This window comes from Mus caroli, chromosome X (genome assembly GCF_900094665.2).
Source record: "Mus caroli chromosome X, CAROLI_EIJ_v1.1, whole genome shotgun sequence".
NCBI lineage: Eukaryota > Metazoa > Chordata > Mammalia > Rodentia > Muridae > Mus > Mus caroli.
The window spans coordinates 73,055,419-73,073,943 of record NC_034589.1 but is presented as its reverse complement, the minus strand read 5'-3'; the positions used below and the strand labels follow the sequence as shown (position 1 = coordinate 73,073,943).

At 41.9% G+C, this 18,525-nt stretch overlaps 1 protein-coding gene across 2 annotated transcripts in view; it reads right to left on the bottom strand.

Annotated features, from left to right (window-relative positions):
• Nucleotides 1–4,276: 4,276 nt before the first annotated feature.
• LOC110286635 (F-box-like/WD repeat-containing protein TBL1X) overlaps nt 4,277–18,525 on the bottom strand; it is a 156,079-nt gene continuing 141,830 nt past the window's right edge. The window contains exons 6-16 of one of the 2 annotated variants that reach the window (XM_029473474.1): nt 17,688–17,820; nt 17,204–17,345; nt 16,880–16,943; nt 16,677–16,774; nt 15,448–15,508; nt 14,886–15,007; nt 12,541–12,615; nt 12,037–12,164; nt 9,819–9,984; nt 6,641–6,742; nt 4,277–5,737 (exon numbers count right to left, since the gene is read on the bottom strand). In XM_029473474.1, coding sequence (XP_029329334.1) covers nt 5,711–5,737; nt 6,641–6,742; nt 9,819–9,984; nt 12,037–12,164; nt 12,541–12,615; nt 14,886–15,007; nt 15,448–15,508; nt 16,677–16,774; nt 16,880–16,943; nt 17,204–17,345; nt 17,688–17,820 — 1,118 coding nt within the window. In that variant the 3' untranslated portion in view covers nt 4,277–5,710. The remainder of the gene's footprint in view (nt 5,738–6,640; nt 6,743–9,818; nt 9,985–12,036; nt 12,165–12,540; nt 12,616–14,885; nt 15,008–15,447; nt 15,509–16,676; nt 16,775–16,879; nt 16,944–17,203; nt 17,346–17,687; nt 17,821–18,525) is intronic. The other variant, XM_029473473.1, reaches the window with a different exon arrangement.

The following is an 18,525-nucleotide window of genomic DNA, read 5'->3' as shown; positions in this document are numbered from 1 at the left end:
GCATGGAGCCCAGACCGTGTATATACAATTTTGTCATAGGAAGTAGAGAGGACCCATTCTCTATACCAGAGAGGACCCATTCTCTATACCAACACCCATGTAGCTGATTATAAGTTTAAAGGGAACACAGAACAAATTACTGCTCAAATTGGTGCTAGTATTGCAACAGAGTTCCCAGAGATATGGAACTTTTAGATTTCAATAAATATTTGAAAATCGATGAGGTAGTGTCTGCCCTAATCTATATTGGTCAATGTATCCTGGGACATTCACTCTCTGCCCCAAGGTCTTTGACCACCTTGCCTGCCCTACTGTGGCAGCTTCAATATGCTTGGCTCATGGGAAGTGGCATTAAGAGGTGTGGAATTGTTGGAGGAAGCATGTCACTGTGTAGGCAGGCTTGAAGTCTCCTAGTGCTCAGGCTCCACCCGGTGCAAAAGAAACTCTCTTGGCTGCCTGTGGAAGACAGTCTCCTAGCTGCTTTTGAAACAAGATGTAAAACTCTCAGCTCCTCCAGCATCCTGCAGTCTGCCTGCCATGTGCCATATTTCCCATCACAATGATAATGGACTGGACCTCTCAAACTGTAAGCCAGCCACAATTATATGTTTTCTAAGAGTTGCCTTGGTCATGCTGTCTCTTCACAACAATAAAACCCTAAGACAGGGGTCATGAAAGATTCTGAATACAAACCTGTGTACAAACAATCAGTCTGGAATCCAAACTACCTGCCTTCAAGAGAAGCCTGCCCATGTGTGACAGATGAACACAAACTAGATGAGCTAATTTAGCCAAGGATAGCCATATAACCTGTGTGAAGAATGCTGAAGACTCCTTTTATGGTCTCCTCTGGATTTGCATTCTAAATGGTGAAGACATGGAACCTGCTGAGTCAGTGCTGAGAACTTCTTCTACTGTACAAGGTACAGGTTACATTTCATTTCCCTTCCAGCCAAGACAATTTGAGACTTCCCCATATAAGGGGGTTTAAACCTTCACTTTTGCCCAATTGAACTTCAGAAATTTCCACTTTCACAAGAGTGTGAACACAGAGCTTCCTCTATTCCTAAGGGGTCTTAATCCTCCCTCACTTCATTGGAGGGAATGTCAGATCTCTCTCCTAGACCATACCTATTTGCCCAAAGGGGTCTTAAACATTCATTTTCTGTGATGAAGCCCTCACACCTTCTCAGTAAGCTAGTCTCCAGGACAGGAACCTGGTCAGGAGCTAGTTTGAATTCCTGATATTCTCAACTATGAGATTTATCAGGGTTCTGAACTTGCTACAACCTTACCAGCTTTTCTGTCTGGTGACATGGTCTATTGTCCCATACTGATAGTTGTATGAGGTAAATTTTTAAGAGACAGTATAAATACTGAAAAGGCAATAAAGGCTTGTTGGAGCTTTTTATTCCACCCATGAAATATGTGTATATAGTTGAGTTTGCTCATCTGAGCTTTGCTCCACACACCAAATGTTTGTGTGTGTATGTATGTATGCATGTATGTAAAGTGACTGGAGTCTTTTTCTGTTTCATCTAGAGTGAATGAGTGGGGTTTTTTTTCTACATGCATGATTTTTTTTTCCTTTTTTTTCCTTGCTCATATAATGAACTTTGAAGCTCTCACCTGATCAGTGAGGGGCCCATGAGTAAAAGAACAAAAAGCCTAAGTACCCAACTTCTTTACTTAATCCCCCACTGCTAACAGCAGGTGTTAACTGTGAGAAGTCAGTGGCTTTTGGCCACAGAATAGCAAATTAGAAAGGTAAATATTACCAAAATTAAGCAATTTTTCCCTTGCAAAACCAAGTTTTGTCCCTGCAACCACTGAAGCCACTCACCACTTGCCTGCCTCAGTCTACCTGGATGCTGGGCTGGTTCATGACAATGGTACCTAGTCAAGAGATATTATACAATGTTCCTCCATTGAACAAGGTTATCCTGGACTTTTACCTTTAGCCCAACAGGATCGGGGATCTTTCTGCTCTCATCTACTTGGCATTTCCCCACTGGAACAACAGACGTTTCCTTTCTGCTCAAGGGGACTTTGCACCTACCCATTTGATCCAAGACTGTCTCAGATCTTCACCCTTGTTCAAGTGAGCTTCAGAACTATTCCCCAAAGACCTTAGAGCTTTGCCCCTTCTATGAGGGCCTCACATTGGGAGGGTGTGTGGCCTAGGTGACTGACTTAGATTTGGGGCTTGTGGGTTTAAGTTTGTGCAACTTAACTGATCTATGGATACACAAATGTTACCTCATACTCCTGCTACCACAGATGGGGGAAAGATAACCTCTCCACAATGGACTGTGCCTTCTTAAACCAAGAACCAATATAAATATAAGTTTTGTCAGGTATCTTCACAGAAATAAGTGATCTACATTGTTCTCTCCTTCAGTTGTCAGCAGATGTTAGATTCCAAGCAAGATGAAACAAACAAAAAGAAAAACACAGTCACTATGTTCTCTAATATCAAAATAGAGCAATTTATTCAAGACACTGAATATGATCTGTTGATTCTCTCTTGAAACAAATGAGCTACAACACACAAGGTGATTTTTTTTTTCTTCTCGAAGAGCGTGTTGGGTGAATGGGAGTCGGGAGTAGAGGACAGAGGGGGAGGGGAGTTTTGATGGTGCTTAACAGAATGTGGAAAATGTTGAAAGAGGACCATGTCTGGCTGTACGTCTGACACAGACAATAAAAACTGCACAAGCCAGAGTTCAAAACTTCAGTGAGTTGCAGAACAAACATTTATGCATTTGACAAGAAACAGAATGGAAAGATATAACAAAGGTTTAAAAAGGGAAAAGCAACAAGGAACAAAGCAGATCCTTACATGTGACAAAGTGCACTTCACTTGGCTCCATGGTCTATTTCTTAGTCAGACAGAACAAAAAGTCAAGTCCTATGGTGTTGAGTGGGGTCAGAGAGTTGAACTTTGTAAGGTCCATCTGGCCCTTCGGTCCTCTACAGGCAGCATCCTGGATGTGCTGGGAATGGTATATGGTTACTTCAAACTCGAAAAAATACCTGGAAAGGCTGCTATGTGACTACACTGCTTTCAAGGTTGAATTTGGTCACAAGACTAACCATTCCTCACAATGTTTTAGGAGTTATAAACAATGTTAGGTAACAGCATAATACATGGGCCACCCCTTGATCACAAAGATGATGCACCTGCCCTATGACAGCAGGCAAATGATAGCGTCCAAATACTGGACGCTCTGAAACAGCTGCAGACTGAGCTGTCTTATGGGGATGAACTTCAGGGGTGTGGGCTGCATTCTTCTGCTTGGTCCTCGTGTGGCCAGCACTAACTTCCTGTCCATGTTTAGCTGTAAGGCCAGGGAAGTGAATGGTCTTTAGGTTTCTTCTTGTGTAGATTGAACCTTTTTGTCCTAGTCTCACAGCCATTGACTCCAAAATAATAATTCTTATGTGGCTTAGATTCATCTAGGGGGTGTAGCCTGGACACCCAGAGATTGTCTGATGAACTCCTTGTGTGTCATCTACCCATTACCACCATATAGCAATGTGGAACTTGTCAAATGAAAGTCATAACTTTACAATAGGCTGGCATCTAACAGCTGATCTTCTGTAGAGATGAACAGAAATGAATTTGGGGAACAATGATAGGACTTCCACAATTATATCCTAAAACTAAAGCAGTCTCTGGGCAGGAAACTTCATATCCTTTGACACAGAGACATCTGCTATGATTAAAATTTCCACAGAACTTGGGCTTTCTTTGTTAAGCGTTTAGGTGACAGAATCCAAACTCACCACTCAACTCAATACCACAACACTTAGATTTTGAGGGTTCACATAATTTACATGTCAAAGAGGAGGCCGATACATGTTTTGGTGCTAACATTTGTTTGTTGTGTAGGGAGCACTTGACCTTCCTTGCTGGTTGATTTTTGGCTTCATATATGTATACTTTTCTCTAAGTAACACTTGCCTCAGCTGCAGGCTGGACCCGCACACTGTCTCTTGCAACCCCCTTCTAGTCTGTCCCCCATTACTAATTAAAGAAACAACAAGTCAGTGTCAAGTTATGACAAGAAACAAACAAAGGCCACCTGATTTAGTGATGACAAACTTTACCAGGCACACTATGCCTTATTTTGTTTTTAAAAAATAGTCAAAACTTGTCTTTCCTATTATTCTCTTATTTTTTAGAAAGCTTTGTCCTAATCTTCTGTAAGACAAATTGGAAAGTGGGCAGAAATGATCAGTGACATTCTACCTGGGTCATAATTCTTTTTTAGGATTGAAATTTTCCCTTGAGACTCACTGTCTTCACAAGACTGAGGGACACTGAGGCCTTTGGGTTTTAGGTTTTGCAAGATTCACCAAGCATGCTATTGATAAAAGTGCCCATCGGTAGCTACACTGTTGTGAGAAAGATGTAGCTGGCAAGTGCCATGAGCCACACTTGGTAAGGGTGGCTTCTTCACTATGTTCCCATTGGCTGCTGAAGTAAATGTGTACCAAACAGTTGAGCATTCTGCTTGATGCCTAACTAGTGGGCTCCTTCTTCCCCACCAGCTGCCAAAGCAATCGCCTTGTTCTTCCATAGGACGTTTCCCAATCCACGGCTTTCCTAACTGCCTTTCGTGAAGCTGAAGGGAAGGGGTAATTAGACACCTCAGACTCTGCCAGTGTCTTCTTAGTCTTTTAAATATGAATTTCACAAAACTCTCTATGTCTGATGGCCATTTTAGGATTTAAAGTCATTTTAACATAAAAATATTTTTTTCAAAAAATACTCCAGGTTCTTTCTCTTATAAGTAAGTCTTTTTTTTTTTTCTGTAAAAAGTCCCCATCCCTGCCTTCTTACATAAAGCACTTACTATGCTCTGAAAGTGCCTTTGGGACCTAATGTGAAGCAACTATGAGAAAGGGACAGAGTAAGCAATAGGTGGGAGTGGGGCGAGAGGGAAGGAGAGTGCTGTCCAACAAAGATCCACTGTGTGCATGTGGCCATTATCTATGCAGGATTTCATTACAAGTGAGACCACACCAGAGCAAGGACATCAGAGGAAGAAGCGGGCAACAACAAGGGAAGACAGAAGGAATAAGCCAAAAACAGTTTGCATCTGAGGTGGGAGGCCCCCAGACCACAGAATTTTAGCAGATAGAAAAACCACCAAAGAAGGTTCTAGAAAATACAGCGTTGGGATTACAAAGTCACACATTTTCATTGGTACAAACTGGTCTTTTGGAAAGCAACTGTAGTATCCAAATTGATAGGAGGGAAACACCATAAGGGGCAGGTTTTTCCTCCCTTTTGGTTTATCACAGCCTTTTTTCTTTTTCATTGTTTTTAACCTTTTCTTTATTTTTTGGCACAGCTTTGTGTTTCTCCTTCCCTGTTCAGTCATTAGAGCCTGTTCTGGATGGAAACCAACCATGCACCATGTAGCTGATGGCTTCATCCTTCCCCAGCTGAGCATTCTAGGTGGAAACCATATTCCTGTGATACAACCATGCGGATGACTTTGTATTTGTTTGTGTTTTAAACTTCTGGATGGAGATTAGGGGAGGGGGGAAATAATCCTGTGGCCAGGGATAGGTGATTTCCAAGTAGACTCGAACAAGTCAAGTTCACACAGTTTGGAGCCCATCATAGGAAGGGTGCTGCAATCCCACACATTCACTGCTGCTCCATTAGAATGGTTTTGTTTTCTACATTTTGTGTTTACTTTCGGAGATCTAAAACACAGACCTGGAAAGAAAGATAAAGTGTCTATTAGTCTGAGCGATAACATCAAGTGCCTTCAAACATGTGCTGGCAGGGTTTAGCCTAGCCACCAACTTTATGCTTGTAAAATTTTACTAGAACAAAGTTAAGAAGAGATGAAAACTCTAGAAACAGGATAGTTTCTAAACATCAGAATGATCAAACTCTAGCAAAGATCAGGCAAGAGAAAAGCCAGACCAAGGACCATTCCCAGAAACTCAAGAGGTCACAGACTGGATCCTATATGGTGGAGCAGATAACAAAAGATCTCAGGCCACACCAACCACTCAGTCCATCAGCCAGAATGCAACCTCAAGTTCAGAGACAAATTAAACTTTATATATGCTACTGGACCACAATGAGATCCATGGAAACCAAGAGGCTTGTCTGAAAACTATCTTCTCATGACACTGCTTGGCCAGAACATGCACATGGCGACAGAATAGGAACAAGTTTCTTAGTCTACATAATAACACTATTTGTGGCCAGGTATTTCTTGGCACTAGTGAGGAGTCCAGAGCATTATAAGAGACTTATCAGCATCCCTGGACTCCATCAGTGAAATGTCAATGGCACCCTGCACCAAAGTCGTGACAACCAAACAAGACTCTAGATATCCCCTATGCCCTGGGGTATACACATGTGTACAGAGTCACTGCAGATAAGAACAATCAAGTTCACTGACATTCAGGGACAAAGACAAGGATGTTTTTAACCCAAACAGAAGCCTCCTTTGCAACGCATGTGCATATGTAACGAGCAGCTGTTATGTGGTAAGGCTCAGCAGGACCAAGAAGCCTCACAAGACTTTTGGAAGCACCTCGTCTTGGATCAGGGATCAGCTGCCCGGCACCCCTTAACTTCTAGTAGACCAGAGGCGCCACTTACAGAGCCATCAGATGCACTGGCACCCACTTTGTCTCCTCGAGCATTCCAGCACACCTCAAATATGCCGCCTGTTCCTCGGTAGCTGTGGACGAGACTTCCACTCTGAAAAGCAAAACATTTGTCATTGTAACTCAGATGAGCTCCTAAAAACGACAGCAATAAAAGGGTGTGTACACTGTTCCTCCATAAACATCTATTTGATCAAGAAGTTTTCAAGCATACTGAAGTTAAAGAAATTACCATAAAAATCAATCTACTGCCACACACAAAGAACTGCCACATTTCAGTTAAATCCAAGGCTATGCAAAGCCAGCAGGTTTCCATTGAGAGGCACACTTGCTAGATATGGACCTTAGACTAATGACTTCTTTGACCTTATTCTTTCTTCCCACCCTTCAGTGCTGGATTTGAAATCTGGAGCATATTCCTTGCTTTCCCCAGTGGCTCTGCCAAGATGTTCTTAAGCCTCTATGGTGCTTAGGTATGAGTGTCCCTTATTAAGCCATCCTTTCTTGTCTCCTTCCCAGGGCTTGGATCAGCCTCCTGGTCTTTGTACCTGCTCCAGCCACTACCTAGTTCCAGCTCTGACTATTATCAAACTTCATCTTATTCTCCTGTCTCCTCCTCAAAGCACTTGAGTGAGCACAAAGCACCCCTCCCATTCAGTTTTGGATCTAGTTTGTAAGAATGAACATACACATTTGTACCATGGTATTTGTTAGTGGTTGGGTTGGCATGCATCACAAGATGCAGGAAGCCTTGCTTTCTCTAGACTTGAATGTCTAAATGTCTTTATAAAACATGGCACGAGAGGTCACTGTGATAGCCAACCTTGGTTGTCAATTGATTATATCTGGGGTCAACTAAAACCCAAGCATTTGGGACACACCAGTGAAGCATTTTCTTGATTCGATCATTTAAATTTTAAACTGGGAAGACCCACCTTAAATCTAGGCCATACTTTTTAGTGGCAGCCCACATAAAAAGACACGGAAGGAAGCTTTTGCTGTTGGCCTGCTTGCTTCAGTCTCACCAGCAAGTTCATCTATCCTGCTGCTAAGACATGACTTGGCTGATAGGACTAGAGCCTACATTTTCAGGATTCTAATGTATACTGAAGACCAATTGAGCCATCCAGCTTTGTGAACTTTAAAACTACCAGATTCTTGGCCCTTCTTTTGTGATCAGACAACCATTGTTGGAATAGCCAGACCATGGCCTGTAAGTTATTCGTACAAACATCCTTTTGATACAGATTTATTCTATCTGTTGTATTCCTCTAAAGAACCTTGACTAATACAGTCCCTAACCAGTGTCAGCAATAAAGTGTCCTTGTCATACATATATTTACTTGTTATAAAATATATATATTTACCATTATCCAGCTATAGAAAGCATTAGCAAAGCAAAATGCATTTAGATAAATATTAGTTTGTATTTACATAGAAAAACAAAGTGTAGTATACATTGTGACTATGAAGAACATCAGGCCAACAGTATTATATATGTTTATAACAAAAGGATTAAAACAGGCTCTTTAGATGTCTCAAAATAACTCACTGCTCCCTTCAATATGAATCTAATAACTTTCAACTGTTTCAGCGTCCTCTCAAAACACACATACACACACACACACTCACTGTATAATAAGTCTAGTTTCAGTGAAACAGGCTTGCAATCCCAGCTACTCCAAAAGCTGGGAAAGGATTCCAAGTTTGAAGCCAATTTGGGCTATATAGAGTGAGTTCTAGGACCCTGGATTCAACTGCCAGTATTAAAAAAAAGAAAGAGGTTAGGGGGAGGAAAAAAGAAACCCAAAAAAGTCTAACCAGTATTCCTTAATAGTCACACTGTATTGTACTGGGTGTTGTGAATCACCTAGTAAAAATATGCTATGCCATCTTATAGAAGTGAATTGGGCTCCATAGAGGCACCTGTATTTTCATCCTCTTGGCACCATCAAGGTGAATTACCACTAGCAAAATCTATTCTCTCTATATGAGTAAGTCATCCTATGTATGTTTCTACTTTTTGTTCTGTTTTACTTCTTGTTAACACAGGCCAGGCTGGCTTCAATTCCTGATCCAGTCCTAGGATGACAGGCTTCTATACCTAGGCACACTCCAGAGATATGTTGCCAAATTTGAGGGTATGTCCCTGAAAAGCCTGTGATCCTAGAGCATGACTTATTTATAGCCTCTCTTGACACAAGGGAGCATGAACTTAAGAATTCAAATCCTTCTAAATGTTGACCAACCAAAAAAGAAATGAGAAAGGTAAATTACATGAATGTGAAGCACTGGATCTTTCCTGAGGCCAAATTGACTCCTTATCTATTTTCAGTAACATAGCCAAACTATTTTTTTTTAAACTGGAATGATAACCAAGGGCTGAAATGTAGCTCAGGGCAGACCACCTACAAGGCACTAGGTTCCATCCCCAGCACCAAAAAGAAAATAAAGAACTTCCCCCACCCTCAGTCTACCACACTAGTTCTCATCCATTTCTATTCTTGATATTCAGAATTTGCTTATTCGTGTAAGGCCAGAGATTCCCGCAGTGGATATACTGACTCTAACCCCTCCCCTTTTCAATCCCTGCTGAAATGACAATCCAGTACTCACAGATCCTGTATTAAACAAATGAGACATTTGCAAATGTGAAAACTCCAAGCCTTGTATTCCTTTGTGCTCCAAGTTGCTCCACAGTGGACGGTGTGTGTGTGTGTGTGTGTGTGTGTGTGTGTGTGTGTGTGTGAAGTTGGTTGTCCCACAGTGTCCCCCTGGAAAAGTTTTATGAAAACCCACAGGACCTTTCCACAAAGGGCAGCATTTCTAAGGTGACAGACAGTACTAGGTCATGTTTTTCCTTCAGCGTGACTTAAGTGGTCCCTGCCAGGATAAGACAACTGAAGACAGTGGTTTCTCTAAGGGAGAATGCTCAGAAGATGACAAGCTGAAGTTCTGGCTTAAGGTCAGATGGAAAGAGTCTAGAGGATACACTCCAGGATTGTAAGTGGGGAAGACCCTATATCATTGGGGTCCACAGAGCAGACCACACAGAACCTGCAATCTCCACAGGGAGGCTATCTGAGATAACTCATTCCCCAGCCCTCTGACAGTCCAGGACCTGAGAACATGGCTTTCAGGAAGGATTCAGCCAGAAGTCAAGACGTTACCTGGGTATTCCAGATATGGACACACTTGTCAAAAGATCCACTGGCCAAATACTTCCCGTCGGGGCTGAACGCTACACTATAGACAGGCTCCTGATGCTTGGTCAGAGTGTGGATGCAAACACCTCGCTCCACATCCCACAGTCGAACCGTAGAGTCAAATGAAGCACTAGGAAGATGACAGAAAAAACAACGACTGAAATAAGTTGGTTTTTCAAAATCTCTATGATGTATCTCATGTGAACTGTCTTTCCATTGTATTTGAAACATACTTGAATTTGTTTTAAGAGAATATCCTATTGAGCCTTTCTCTCCAGAGAAAAGTAAAGCTGCCACCAGGCAAAACCCAGGACCTTGCACAAGCCAAGTCGGATTTTCCCATTTTAGCACTGTGCTCACTTCTTTCTCCAGTTTCCATATTTCTTATCACAAAATGCTTTGTAGACCATTTAACCAACTTTTCTAAAACACCATCATTGTTTTATATTTCCATTTGAATAACTAAGTCCACCCAGCCATGACTGGAAAAAATAAATTGAGTGAGATGCATTCATACATGAGAAATTCTAAACCTACATGTGCATGAACAATCACATGTGCATATGCAATTACATTGGCAAGGACTACACAGTTTAATTATTTTTAGAATTGAAAGAACAGCACATATCAAAGGGCTGTCATCACCTGGCTTTTTGTTTATCCACAGGGTCTCACAAGGCTCAATGTGTCCTTTTTTTCTTGTGAGTGAGAGGATAATGCCTGTCTGTTCCTGGTATGTACCATATGATTCCAGGACAACTGTGTGTAACTAGGTGTTTGGATAATAATTGAAAAAGGAGAGTTAAGACCTTGGGGTTCTTCTAGTTCAGCCACTCAGTGTTTAGATTACTTTTGTGTGTGATTTAGGCTCCTTTTCATTTCAGTTTCTGGTGGTGATGTGTATGCCAGGCAAGTGATGTATACCCAAGAACTACTTATAATCTGTTTTTGAAGGCAGCCTTGGATTGAACACTTTCTACGAAGCTGCTTTTAATTTCCAGAAAAGGCTGCTCACTCTACTACTAGGTGCTTCCTTCCTTAGAAGAGAACTACCTCAGTAGAACTTCTCAGAGAACTAACACAGACCAAGCTCCCCACTGCTTCTTGGAAAACAAATATTCCTTTGGGGTCTGGTTTCATCCAGATTAAACAAACACAGTGCATGAATATAAACTCCAAATAGCCATATCATGGTTTTCAGATCATTCTGGCATAGTGCATCTGTCTAATGTTTTCATTAAACTACCAAGAGTGGGGATAGAGGGTACTCGATGATAGAGTACATACTTGCCCAGCATGCACAAGGCCATAGGCTCTATCCGTACACCAAAAGCCCAGAGTTACTTGTTTTGGATGACATATCTCTGGCACCTTGGTTCTGGGACTTGGCTGACTGGCATTTTAAGTCAATATTAAGAGATTCAGGTTATCTTTGGCTGAGGCAGGGAATCTTTTATCTCTAGTCAAAATCTTAGTAAGGCAACCCTGAATGGAGTCTCAAGAACAAACTCTGAGCTCCAAGCTAAACTGTCTTCCTTTCTTTGTCCTAAAAACTTTCACTAGATTAAGCCATCCCCCACCCCCCTGCTTAGGTTCATGGTTGTATCAAACTGCAAATAGGAAACCATTGAGAGGGAAGGGAAAAAATGCATGTTAGGCAGGCCTATAATCCTAGCACTTTGGTGGAAGTGGAAGGTATAGCTCTAAACTAGCCTGATTTACATGACAAGTTCCAGGTCAGTCAGGGCTACATAATCAGACTCCGTCTCAAACTGAACCGAACCAAACCAACCCTCACCCTCCACCCCCACACAACTGTACTGAACATATACAGATCCTTTGCTTCACATTGTTACCTAAACTATCTGTACAGCATTCTTATTCTATGGATATTATAAGTCATTTAGATATGATTTAAAGTACAAGCAGGTATTCAGAGGTTGTAGGCAAACAAAATTAAACAACTATGGACTTTGGTGCCCAAAGGGGTTCCTGGAACCATCTCCATGGATATGGAGGGAGGAGATATACTTCCTCTTGCCTCCATTCAAAGGGAACCACCATTTTTCTTTCAGTTTGGAAGAACTTCAACACTGCTGTCTCTAGATTTGAGTTAATCACTAGGCAGAGAACAAAGCTGTGCTCAGGAAGGATTCAGAGCTGGGAGGTTACACTGCTTTACCTTGCTAACATGATGTTGGAGTTCGGGTTGCTGGTGGCTGGTCCTGTGGGACTCCACTTGATGGTATATATCTCTTTGCTGTGAGCCTGGAGGTCATGGACACATGCATCCTGCTTCATACTCCAGATCTAGAAGAGGCATTGGTAACAGTGTGAGCTAATATTATGCCCCTAACTGAGAATGGCTCAGCACCTTTCATTCTGTTGCACCTAAGGGAGCACTCCTTAGGTGGTAGATATGGGAGAGGCTCACAAGCCAGCAAGGAGTCCACCAGGTGACTGTGAGGAAGGATGCTGGTGGAAAGGCCATAAGGTCTCTCAATGGGAACCACCGCCTTAATATGTCAAAAGTTCATGGAAGAACCAAAGTTTAGAGACCAGGAAAGTCATGGAGAAAAGACAGTCCAAAGTAATGTTCCAGATGATAATGGTTGGAAGGGTTGTGTGTCTGAATAGGGCCTTGTCTAGGATTAGGCAATTCATTCCTTTAGATTACCAACACTACCTTTAATGTCATGTCATCAGAGCAGGAGGCTAGCAACATTCCAGAAGGATCCCATTTGATAGCATTGACCTCATTCTGCAAGAGAGCACAGAGTTTCAGAAAGAAATCATAGCTTTCATTTAGGAAAGGCTGGCTCTACCAAGGAGCAGTGGCATGCTGCCAGTGCTGCAGTGCAGAGGGCCTTCTGAGAGTTCACAGGATATCAAAGACCACAGCACAAGAACCCACACACGATTATGCTCTCCTCACTTTGCTTTTCATTCATGAAAAACACTGCCATATATTACAAAGGAACAGCCACACTCTCATCCATACTTCTTTAGGGAAAAAATTACTTACTAAGGAAGCCAAATGAAGAATTTGCATACAATCAACAGAGCTAGTTAAATCAGTTACTATCCATTGCTGCTTAAGACATGGTCTCATTATGTAGCCTAGGAAAGCCAGGAGCTCTTTATGTATCCCAGGATGGCCTGAAACTATTCTGTTAAGACTCCTGAGGATTATAACTATATATATGTGACATTGAGTAAAGCTAAAACAAGTTCTTAAAAGTAGACTTTGATCATCTCTTTCCTATGTGCTTTTAATATAACAGTTTCTCTACATTCTGTTGAAATACATGTACCTTGTTGGATGAGGTAAAGATAAAGGTTTAGATAGAACAATGGCAGAGACAGATAATAGGTAAAGCCATCCAAAGACACAAAAACATACACAAGCAATTCATTTGTACAGGGAAATTACATCAGGAACTAAAGTTAGGAAAAGGCATTGAAAAATAAAATCCATCCTCTTGTGGATCTGTGCTGAGTAGCAGTTTCCTCTGAAATTAAAATATTCCATTTTGAAAGGAAGCTTCTTAAAGTAGGATGTTTTCAGGGAGTTGTGAGATGAAATACTATAGAGGATCTCATTAAAACAGGAAGTGAGCAACTCAAAAAACCTTCAGAAAGTCCCTAAAACTGATCAGATTCACTAATACCCCAACTCCTACCTCAAATGTGTGTAAACAGAAAAGACTGCTGAGTCACTCTCAGACAAACACAGTTGCCTAGAAGAAGTAGAGGCCAGCTAAACTTTCTAGAGAAACAAAGATAAGACAAACTACCTAACCAACTGAACCACACAGAAAAGGGCCCATGGCTGTACAGTGTGCTCTGGGTTTCCAGCTTTTATGAGCTGTCACCCATGGTGAGGTGACTCAGTATTCTTTGACTTATTTTTATTTCTATAAGTAACCCCTCACCCAAATTCCTATAAGTAAGCCCAAACTTACTGATTCATCAAGCTAGATTTGGGGGACCATACAAAAAGGAAACTGCCAGGTTTTCCTGCTTTCTGAGTACCAGAGACTCCAAGACTGGAGGAGAAAGGCTTTGGGTGGGGAAGGGAGAAGGGGATGTGTTTATATAAAGAACTACCTGCAGCTCTGCCATACTGACAGGGACAGCATGCAGAGCAAGGGCAGAGGGAAGGATAGAGGGACTTCCTTGGAGGAGTCTTGGGAATACTACTGCTATTACTGCTAACTCTATGAAGCCAGCTGTCTTCGCCTAACAAACAACTTCACACACCAGATTATATTCTAAATTTCACACTTCTCAATGCTGTGGCTAATCCCATTTGTAAGGACACCAAGTTTTGAAAAGTGTGAAAATGGAAGAAGCTGGGAATCCAAGGAGCATGGTTCTCTGTGACTAGATCAAAGAAGAGACAAAGGGCATGTGCATGCCTATCTGTGAGCTCAAGTGTAAATGAGGTAGTGTATATATCTCCAACTGTAGATGTAGAGAAAACTCACAGGTAAACCTCTCCATGACCTAGCTGACCAAATTCCTTCCTGGGAGCAGAATTTTCTCCCTTCTCATCTATTTGCCAAATTTCCAGAGAAGCAACCAGAATCTACACACAGGTCTCAGGAAGCAGCAGGTTCAGAGCCATGTATGTAGACCTCTGCTCAGAGCAATCAGTATTGGTGAGAATCATTTATGGAACCGGGAGGCAGGCTATGAGAGAGGTAAAGTCTAAGCAGGACCAAGAAAAATCAAACTTAAAACATATGTCCCTATTAAAAGCTGGGAAATAGACTAGGGTTAGAAGAGAAACGGGTCCAGGACAGAACAAGGACAGGATCAGCTGGTAGCTACTCTGAGGTAGTCCCAGGACCACTGACCATAGCTGGGTTAATTCCACCACCAGGGCAGCCACAGCAGCTCTCAATAGCAAAGTGCTGCTGAACAAGTAGTCTCTCCTGCAGTTAATTTTTAATGCTGGCACTGAAAAGATACACACCACACTCTCACAATCCCCAAGTCTGAGTGAGCCTCAGAACTGCCACTTACAGTATGTCCTTGGAAGGTTTTGACTGGGCGATCACAGCCAAGCCTGCACACATGAATGCACATGTCTGTGCTGCATGAGGCAAAGGTAGTGTTGTTCTGCCAGTCCACATCAAGGGCAGGTGCTGCAAAGCAGGAGGAAAGAGAGGAAGGACATTTGCCTGATTAACTGAGTTCAGTGATGCAGACCAAAGCATCCCCAGGAGTCTGGTGACCATGAATAGCACCCCCAGTGTGAATCAGCTATACTGACACCATGAAAACCATCCTTCAAAGACCTTAAAGATTGTCTCCTTCCAATTTGTAAGATGCTCCTGGAGAGAGACTGCCACCTTTCTATGAAATGAAAAAGCCCACAAGGTCAGGCCCAGTTATGGATAAAGGGGAGGTACCAGTTATTTTTTGCTAGGCCACCTATTTTCTTACTTCCGATACTTTGTTTCACAGTTGTCCGAAGTCCCAATGTCTTGACACCTCTCTGCTCTCAGACACTATCACACAATCTTTAGTAAAAAAAAAAAAAAATCCTGGGGCTACCTCTGCATAACCACAACAGTAAACCTACCTGAATGAAAAGGAAACTGTTGTTTGGCTTCTCCTGTGTGAGCGTCCCAAATTATTGTTGTCTGTATTCCGCAAACAGAGGGAAAGTTATTCTCCTCAAAGAACTATTATCTAGAACAATGTCTTGTACCAGAAAAGACAACCAGCCCCCTTTCCTTCTAAAAATTAATTTAACAACATATTTTATGCCTAGATATAGCTAAACCTATATCATTTATACATGCAATAGTATAAAATATTCATACAACATGTCACTTCTATATTTCTTTTTTTTTTTTTTAAAGATTTATTTATTTATTATATGTAAGTACACTGTAGCTGTCTTCAGACACTCCAGAAGAGGGAGTCAGATCTCATTATGGATGGTTGTGAGCCACCATGTGGTTGCTGGGATTTGAACTTCAGACCTTCGGAAGAGCAGTTGGGTGCTCTTACCCACTGAGCCATCTCACCAGCCCCCTATATTTCTGATCTAAGTCCATGTACACTGTGCATTTCACACGCAGTAATATGAATGCCACATTAATGACAGCAACTGGTACACAGCAGCCTTCACCAATATATGTGGGAAATCTACCAAAATTCCCCCTTAGCTCCCAAACCCAGAAAACCATTAAGTAACAGGTAAGAAAGCTCATCTGCTTGCCCTTTGGATATTGTTCTAAAAGAAGAGCTATAGAAATGAGCATTTCCAACAATCCCCTGTCACTCTATGAACTGGGAGAGCAGGTGGAACAGCCCAAAATTCCAAAGTATGGATTGAAAAAAAATCAAACTGTAAGTCAGCTCCATGAGTTTCTGTGAAGTTTGCCCTGTATCAGGTCTTAAGAGAATTCTGCCATCTACAGTGGGAAGCAGTGGTTTATCAGGTGAGAAAAGGTGGAGCTAGGGGAGGAAAAAAGAGTCTGTGACTAAAAATTGCTTAATGGATAAAAGTCAACCCAGAAACATCCACAACTGAATACTTTTTATAAACTCCATTTGGAGATTTTTCCTCTTTCCATAACGAGACTGAGAGTACATTCTGCATGAAGGTCTACAGAGGTAAATAAATGTATGAGGTGATTCCTTGTTCAAAAGTCAGCAGTAAGATCAAACCAGAGAAATAAACAGCCTAAATGAGTTATTTTACCAAGGAAGCCAACAGACTAAATAAATAAATAAATAAATATACAAACAAACACACATCCACATATAAAAGGGATGTACTTTAAGTTGACATTTACTCACCTTGTCTACACCAGCACTCAAAATATAATTCCCCTTTTTGTTCCACTTCAGAGCAAAGATGGGACCTTTATGTTGACCTAAGGTGCTGGCTAGGTTACCTGAGATGGAAAAACACAGACATGGTGACTTCACAGTTACTCACTGTTCACTCTAGGATCACACAGCAAGTCCTTCTTAACACATATGAGGAATGCAAAACTTACCATCTTCTGTCCATATTCTTGCAAAACCATCATAGGAACCTGTTGCCAACAGTGTTCCATCGCTCTTGGGGACAGAAAAAGGCAAAACACATTAGTATCTGGGTGCTTTCCTGAGCCTCCTTCCTACATGGGGCTGTGTGACAGATGCAACACAAGTTCATGACAATGGGGACAACTTTCCATTCTCAGGCTGCTGTCTTTCCACTAGGATCTGATTATGAGCCCTTGATACCAGTACTCCAATGTGGGAGCTAAGACAAAGAACTATCTGCCACTTTGAGTTTGCATGTGGTTCATCTGAACACATTGATGGTAGAAACTTACATTCCAGTCCAATGAAGTGACATCCTTATTACTGGGAACATCATGTCCGCCTTCACGTATACAGTGCCTCAGCACAAGCTGTGTGGAGCCCCCGTTGCTATTCTCATTAAGGTTCCATATCCTTGCAGTGGAGTCTCCAGATCTGCAGAACCAACACGGAGCATTTGACTTTGGTTCAGTGGGAAAATGTGACTGATGTGGGGCTAGGTCTCACATCATTAGCATGTGTCTTTTCCACTTCTCTTGCTCAGTTTCTTTCCTCACCCATCTCTTTTACTTACTGACGTGAGATGTGTCTGCCTTACTCCCCACCAAATAGAGAAATGGCTGGGACCACTGTCTTTCCCACAGTATAGGATGCACAAAGCAGCCTGTTCCTCAGTCTTCATTTATTAGGGAAGTCCAACAAACCAGTGCACTTTCCTCAAGGCAGTACTCCAGAGAAGAATGCAGACCCAGGTGCTTTCCAGACCCAAATTCTTACCCAGAAGCAAGTAGGTCACTAACAGGATTCCAGGCACAAATGAAGACCTCAGACTCATGGCCTCGAAGGACTGTGGCTTTACTCGGTGGAATTTCAACGTCTCCATCTATTTCCATTGGCTTTGAGTGATTATCTGCCAAGCAAACATGAAAATGTACATGGTCCACCAACTCATTAAAAAAACAGCTTCAGGCACTACTGTTTTAAAAATACTCTGTAAGTATCAAAGTCACGTTACATCTGATGATGGTAAAAAAATGGGTATTTCTGCAGTTTGGTGCACATTTTGTGTTTTTGTTTTGACGGTGCTATGTTGTACATTTGTTCCCAAAGTGTTCTGGAAGCTTGGTGTCCACATGGGGAATATGAAACCAGGTGATGGGACCTTTAAGAAGTGGTTCCTAGTGGGAAGTCACTTGTTAGTTATTTGTAGTCCGCTTTGACTTCTTTTTCTCCCATGATGCCCTCTACTTTGCATTTCCATCTCAATGTCCACATGGTCATGCCCATGTGTATGCATTGCCTGAAGGAATATGCCTTTTTTCCCTTATAAACTAGTTGCTTCAGGTATGTCATTAAATGAAAAAAATCTAACTCTACTGCCACCCTCAAGAGAATCACACAAGGAGCCCAATGAGATGGCTCAGCCAGTCCTGGAAGACTGATGACCTGAGTGAAAAAGAACTAACTCCTGAATGTTGTCTTCTGACCACAGAATGCTTAGGCATTGCAGCAGCAATAAGGAGAAGCTACTTTGCAGTAGCAGACTGTGAAGCCTAGGGTTGGGACCCCAACTGCACCAGCCTCTAGTAACAGTGTGAAAATCATAAACCTTAGT